Source organism: Dinoponera quadriceps, unplaced genomic scaffold, assembly GCF_001313825.1.
Source record: "Dinoponera quadriceps isolate SergipeBrazil2010 unplaced genomic scaffold, ASM131382v1 scaffold942, whole genome shotgun sequence".
NCBI lineage: Eukaryota > Metazoa > Arthropoda > Insecta > Hymenoptera > Formicidae > Dinoponera > Dinoponera quadriceps.
In genome coordinates this window covers 25,829-33,470 of record NW_014555154.1, presented here as the reverse complement: position 1 = coordinate 33,470, position 7,642 = coordinate 25,829, and the positions used below count along the sequence as shown (strand labels likewise).

Here is a 7,642-nt window from a genome sequence, read left to right as displayed (position 1 = left end):
CTCTTCTGGGTCGGCATTCATAGTCAGATCTTATGTTTAAGATCGTCTTAAGTTCATCTCGAGCTACTTGTAGCCAATTAAACTATCTGTACAGCATCTGAAGATGAATTTAAGACGATCTTAAATACAGTCTGTCTGAAAAGAGTGTGACCGGGCGAACTTCGGTTTGAGAATGGTTGAAGGACCGTTCGAAAACTTTCAAACGAGAGGGTAGAAGGGTTCTCCCCTACGACGCATTATACAGAGAGTCCCAGTCGTTGTCTGACTTTTATTAAGAAACGACGTATATTGACAACGACAGTGATTGGACGATTTTGATGGAAATTCAGATCAACGACACCGCGATAATTCGCTCTCTTTGTTTTTTTCAAAATTTATGGTACAATTATACGCAATAAGGAATTGATAATATGGAATAACACTTTATAGCATTAATTCTAAAAGGAATATTGAGGTTATAAATCGATGATTTAGATAAACATTTATATTTGCATTATTATTTATCTTTATTTATTTATCTTTAGAATCCGTTTATATATGCGAGAATATATTTCTATTTATCTTTAGAATAGATCGTGATTTTTCTGATTTTGTTTTTCTTCGATCGTGCTTGTAAATTTTACAAACGTACGATATATTCGTAATAGTTCAGACATGCGCTCATCTATTTTTTCTTGGACGCATTTAAATAACTCTTCGTCCTCCTTGTAATTATTATTCATAAATTCGTTTATCTGAAACAAATTACTCTTATATATATCGCAAATATTGCAAGTAAGTTAGATAATGCTGCGAAAAATAGAGTGTCAAGTATAATATATGCATTTATGTACCTTATCTAGCTTTTGCTTGGAATGCACATTGCTGATGATACCACATAATGCGTGTTTTATACTGACTTTCCTTAGAAAAAGGAAAGGAAAGATAATTAGTAAATTAATAATAGTACTAAGGCAATTAGTAAATAAAAGGAGAGCGTGTCTGGAATTAACAGATAACTGCTATTACCTGGAGGTGGCTTGTTCCAGATTCGCCAATAAATAATTATATATTAAATCCTTGTTCGCATGCTTCTCCACCACGTCATTATAAATCATATAGTAGTCACCGTCATTTATTATTGTGTTGTTCGTTGCGGCTATTTTCATATAATCGATGATAATCTCCGGATTTTCAGAGCAACTCAGATACTGTGAAATAAAACGATTCTCGGCATATATATCCATCACATTATTCCAAGTAGACAAGTTCGCGTCCATAATACCGTTACAAAATGTCCACTCCTTCAGGTTCGGCGGAACTCTGGAATACATGCGTAATAAGAGGAACATTGTTGTGTATCTGTGCTTCAATCAAACCATTTATTCAGCGATATATGATCTAGCAATTATCACGTGCTAAGAAATAATGACGATAGTAAAATTTACTTGTTCTTCTCAGGATTCGCGAGATGTTCGTTCAATTTCATAGCGGCCATTCTTCTGCATTCAATGTGATCGAAACTACACGCCCACTTTAAGGCCTCTAATCTTTTGATCTTCGTAAGATCACTGTCGGTAGGATTTTCCTCATATCCTACGTTCTCGACAAGACTGTTCATCATTGCAATTATGGTTACCTAGTATTACTTTCATATTAGTCCTCACATATATAATTTGTCTGAAATAAATGTACACACACATACACATGTTGTCGATCGAATGTATTATCACTCACCTTCAGAAATTCAGTTCCTGGTATCTGGAGGACATCCTTCAGGGTGGTGAAAATGAGGAACATAGCACACCACGGTATATACTCCGTTTCTTTCTGCATGTAATTCATGATATCCAGAAATATGGTTATATTCAGTCGATTCGCCACCAAAAGATGGTACGCGTCATTAATAATCTGAGCCCGATTGAGCACGTGTATCTTCGTATAATCGTCTGTATTGAGGTAGTCCGTAATCTTCTTCCAGTTCGCCTCATCGTAATTGACGAGATAGTATCCTGTCGCGAAGTTAACTCGATTTATCGATCTCATCGGTTAGACCCCCTTTGACTTCTCTCATTTACACTCGGATTCACTAGCAAAAATTCTAAATAGCGCAAGACGTCCCAGAATCATCTCGAAGATATCCATAATGACTCGAGGAATATTTTGAGACGTCCTCAGGACATTTTCACAGTGATCCTGGAGACGTTTTGTGCTATTTGGAACGTTTGTGTATTTATTTAAAAGACCATGTAATGCATAATGTGTCGAAAATTATACTCACAAACGAAGTGGAAATTATCATTATACGTTCTCTTATGTGATATGATTGCTCTTTCAGCTATGTAATAAAATCCTTTCGATCGATACATACCTATCTGTTGTAAGTTGACTATGAGCCAGTCTTTCGAGTTAATTCCGCTAATGGTTATATTTTGATCCTGCGGTCTCAACCAATGAGTGGGCAAGGTGTTAGAGAAGTTAAGATTCGTTTGAGTAGTGAAAGTTATAGGTATCCACCATATATCGTCGTCGATCGAGGGGTTTTCGCCTGATATGTACGGGCTGGAATGTTCTTGCATCAGTGTTACTTCGCCAGTATCATAGTTACGAATCACACGTACCACAGGGTAATGCCTTTGTGTTATCCACGTGTCCATTACTTCTTTCAATTTATAGTTGTTGTGCGGAACGTTTGATTCGTCTAGAGCTGCTTGCAAGGCATTCCATAAGTCGTCGGAAGTGGTCGAGTTAAACTGACTGAATTGTAAAGTATATTATTACGTACTTATTATTATTATTATTATTAGAGAGAGAGAGAGTAGCATATTTTTATTTTTGCGTCAGTAACGGACTGAATGCAGCTATGTTTTCACAAGCAGGAGAGAAAAATGCACTACACTTACTGAATGTTTAAATATCTAATAAGACCGTTCCGAAACACTTCATCAGTAATAATATGTTGCAACATGCGCAATATAACAGGTGCTGTAATGATTAATAATATAAAGCTTTTCTAATATATAAAAAGAGATAGAAGAATATTATGTAATGCCATTTATACAAGTTCATGTAAGCTGCTTAAATTATATAATATTACCTTTGCCGTAAGTGGTAGTATCGAAGAGTGACTTAATTTCTTCAGGACTGTTCACTTCCGCTGAAATTGACGTCATTTCCTTACCAACGTCACGATAAAAAGTAGCTTGCTGTTTTTCGATTACATAAATGTCCATCATTCGCCAATCATCGAACAACTAGAAATAATCGCTTTACCAAAATTTAGCAAATGCTCGATTAAAAACGACATTAGCATTAACAGCTTCAAGACAAGCCATCTTAAAGAAATCTGTTTGAAAGTTGAACAGTATGCGCACTCTTTCTCTCTTTTTTTAAACGAAGAGCAATTCTAATTTGTAATTATTGACAGTACATCTTGATGTCTTAAGAATTGTTCGATTATGCAGATAATAATAGAGAGACAAATCAACCTTATCAAGTATGTAAGCTTCGAAGAAAGACGCAAATCCTTCATTTAACCATACATAGGTCCACCATGATGGGCTGACCAAATTACCAAACCACTGGTGGGACATTTCATGCGCAGCTACCACGGCTACTCTGCGTTTTTGCGGCGTGGTATCTTTCTCTTCATTGAGCATGAAATCGCGTTCCCTACAATGAGAAAAGCATCTATTACATAAACTATAATAAATAATACAACAATAATAATAAATATATAATGATAATACTATAAATATGTATGTCCGATAAAGAGTACGTATACACGGCGGTAAGTGCCGCCATATAAATTACGAGTTTTTCATTTCCTATTTCATTGATATTTCGCAGCATTACGTGTAAATGATAAGTCCCCAATTTTCCATGGCACCGGCTGATAAGGCCGGGGATGATACGTGGTCCATTTTTGGAACTTTATCGGTACTGTTGGTGTATTGCGTCAACAGCTCTCTACTTCGCTGAGCGATCTGCTGCGCGAATGTTGAGTATGGCGCCACATCCGGCGGGGACCACATGTTGACGGTTTCGTCCGCGTTAGGAACGCGAACATAACCGCACAACACCACAAACGCGACGAGATAAGTCGACATGACTGGGGTCATGTCAAAGTGCGTCCATATCATATCGTCTTCGTCGCTTTCATTCGAATGTGCCAGCGCCGGCATATTTGACAGAGCGGTGTAATTTCGATAGTGCTTTATGGAGATGTTGAAGGTGGCTTTTAATGCCGGCTCGTCCCAGCATGGAAACGCTCGACGCGCCGAGGTCGCCTCGAAGTGCGTTACAGCCACCAACCTGCCACATTTCAACATCACACCTCTGATATATTTTCAGCTGATCGTTTTAACAGGTAACAAGTGTTAGTTAGGTTTGAAAATGCGGTTTGAAAACGAACGCTCGAACGGTGATTAAGCGATATTTGTGCAGCCTGGTAAGGATGTATGAGTAAGTAGGTACTTAAGTGAAGCCACAAATGATATAAATAAATATATAAATACTTGTGCACAAAGTTGAGAATTGACGATGAGGATCGGTTTGGAAACGTTTCATTTTAAATACGGTCAATTGCAAATATGCAGTCGCAAAATTGCGGAATCGTGTAATATGCCGCGATTTCTTTTTTATAGGCACACACATGATAATGGTAGGAATTATTAGCAATGTCTAATGTCGAGTAATTAAGTAACACGATGATTAGAAAAAGAAAACTTTCAGAGATCAATAGTTACTCACACTACATTATCTTCTTCGGTATAATAACCCGTTCTAAAGAAGCCCGTCAAGTTGTTATTCAGAATACCGACGAATTTTAAATTTAGGATGTAACGTCCAGGAGTTAATTCATCGTTGAATTCAAGAATCAACATTTCTGTTACGTTCTCGTAATTATGCACTTCCGGTATGTAGACGATTCCGTCGCTATTAACTAACGACGTCACTCCCTCATCTATTGTCAGTTCCAATGCGTGCAAACGTAACTCTCGCGTAGCGCGACGAATCACTATGTCGTTATTCGTTTCGCCGTCGAAAGTAAAGTTATCCTTTACGATATACGGTATTAGCTTGATGTTGTAGTGCACCGGCACCACGTTGTCTGGTAAACGGTAATTAACCTTGGTCTGTGAGCTGTTTCCCGAATCATCGTCGAGAGGAAGAGCCGTCGAGATAATAAATATTAGTGAGACGTTCAGAAATAGCCTCAGAAATGCCATGCCGACTCAAATCCATTCAATTCACACGAACGCCTCCTTACTGGAGAAAAGGTCAGTTTGAAGAAAGTGCATATACATTTTGATTTTTTTTATCATTGCGAGCGCATTCGAAGGTACGCGAGCAACGTGTTCAATTTTGCGCAGCCATCACGATCTAATCGATCAAAAGGATCAACGAGATACTGAATCGCGGATATTCCTACATAAATACAAATAACGAATTCCATAATCTAATATTTGCATTGATTTTAAAGTACCGGTATTTTTTAAAGCACTGAATTTTACTTACTAATTTAAATACCGATGACAAATTTCCAAATATTACCCTCGTAAATTGGATTTAGTGTGTTTACGGTAGTTAATTTTTTAATTTGTCACTCCCTTCAATAGCAAATCTGAGTTAAAACGAGTTCTAATTAAACCTTACGATTCAATGCTATCGTTGGTCCTTAAACAACCGTGAAGTCGAGAGCATTCGTTTTTATTTCCTTTGCTAATAGTTTTGATTTTTGAATGAACAAAAGCGGAACGATAAGACGTAAATATTATTTCGTCGTATTTGAGAAAAAAGCTATATATATTATAATTTCCGAGGAGTGAATAGATAAATCTATTCATTTATATATTTAATCTATGTATGTAATTTTTGCGATGCGTCACAATTTTATACTTTTAATTCGTTGAGCTCTTTACTAGCGATAGGTCTCACACGGTTAAAGTTATGTCGTTATATTGTGTTATGTTAGGTGCGTTTCGAAATCTCATGTTAGACACCAACGCTGATTGATAATGTCGCGAGTGACGAGAGAATTGGTAATATTGATATTTGAATTTGAATTCGACAATTATCGAGAGCATGGCGAAATGTCGGCGAGATAAACCTCGCCGTTGTAATCAGCCTCTCATTGTGGTCGAACTATACGATGAGTATTACCTTTCCTCTCCATACGGTTGCTCAAATAATTCTCGTAACGAGGTCGCAGCGGCTCGTCGAAAAGTTGCTTGAGAGAGATGCTTCTTCACTACTTGGCAGTAAAGTGTTTCTACTTATGACGTGAAGTGATTCCAGTATGTTCTTACGACATTCGGGATATGATTATATAATATTATGAGACTTACGCGCTGCCTACTGCGCTACTGAGGCTTGTGATTACGTAACATTATACTTCGCGTAATATTCGAAGTGACGGTTGAGAATATCGGACAACCATTCTTTATTGTTATTTCAAACGTGCCTACGGCTACGCATAATTAATACGATTGACCTGTGCCTAGCGTTATCGACGAGATTGTCGCATGACATTATACTTTGAAAATACGAGGAAACGTGTGCATAAACAACTTATAATGCGGGACGTAAGTTCCTCTACTGCGTATTAGAGATTCGTTTCATTTATTGGTTTTCATCTCTTTCATTTTATTCGACTGTTCAGAGGGCGTGTTTGATATGTTTCCGAGGGGAAACGGTTTTCAGGAGTAGAATTTACATCCGTAATCGTGCCTTCCATTAGGAGTTTGGAAACTACACGTGCTAATGAAAAATAATTATCTTTTTTATTAAATACATTTTGCAACGCGAACTACTAGAAGCGAGCTACAATGAGACGGACTAGCAAAAACCCCACAGGAATAATCAATCAATTGTAGCCAGCAATGTTCTCATGGTGTTCGACAGCCTTCTAGAAAAGATGCGCTTGATTGCATCTCAACCAAATTTCGACAAATATAGTTGATGTGATATATAATTCTATTTTCAATATCTACATATTAAGTTATTAAAGGTTGTATAACTAACATGAATGTACAGTCGTATAATACAGACAGTTACATAAATTATATATTTCAATGAAACTTTTTCCACTAATGATTATATAACGTTAATTTTATTAATTTTGCAGGGCATATGGAAAGCAGTGGTCAAGTTGGTCAAACTTTCAATTTTCATTAAATTTTAGGTGACTCGATTCTTACTTTCAAAGAATTCTATATAATTTATCTATCTATATTATATATATTATCTATGTTATCTATACTATCTATTATATCTATATATTATATACATAGAGAATAAAACTCTATTAACTTAAAAAAAAAATATTTCTAATTCCAAGTCTTTTTGCTCACCCTTGGACGTTCCTGAGTATATCAATGCGCTAATTTCAGGACATTCTTCTTAATCGGGGAAGATTCATGCCCTACTGTGGATCATTTTTCGCCTACTAATCTTGATTTCGATTTTCACGATGGCAATTAGTTCGCCAGGCTACCGAAGGCTTTTAATAGCGCAACACCTGCAAACATTTTCAGATCGCAAGGATTCTCGCGTGCATAACGATAAAAAGAAATATTAAAAAAAAAAAGGTATTCGTTTGGGAAAATATTTCACAATGTATTAAATATGTAAAGATAGTCGATATCCGAAAAAATTCAAA

The 7,642-nt window shown here is 36.6% G+C and overlaps 1 protein-coding gene across 1 annotated transcript; it reads right to left on the bottom strand.

Annotated features, from left to right (window-relative positions):
* Window positions 1–563: 563 nt before the first annotated feature.
* Window positions 564–6,226, bottom strand: LOC106743115 (aminopeptidase N-like). The gene is made up of 12 exons (XM_014616651.1): window positions 6,145–6,226; window positions 4,732–5,250; window positions 3,835–4,293; window positions 3,468–3,651; window positions 3,077–3,233; window positions 2,883–2,964; window positions 2,351–2,736; window positions 1,717–1,991; window positions 1,428–1,618; window positions 1,009–1,302; window positions 834–903; window positions 564–734 (listed from the first exon to the last, which is right to left on the bottom strand). Exons 2-12 carry the CDS (start codon window positions 5,208–5,210, stop codon window positions 564–566), a joined length of 2,748 nt encoding a protein of 915 aa, XP_014472137.1. The 5' UTR covers window positions 5,211–5,250; window positions 6,145–6,226.
* Between the last annotated feature and the right edge of the window lie 1,416 nt (window positions 6,227–7,642).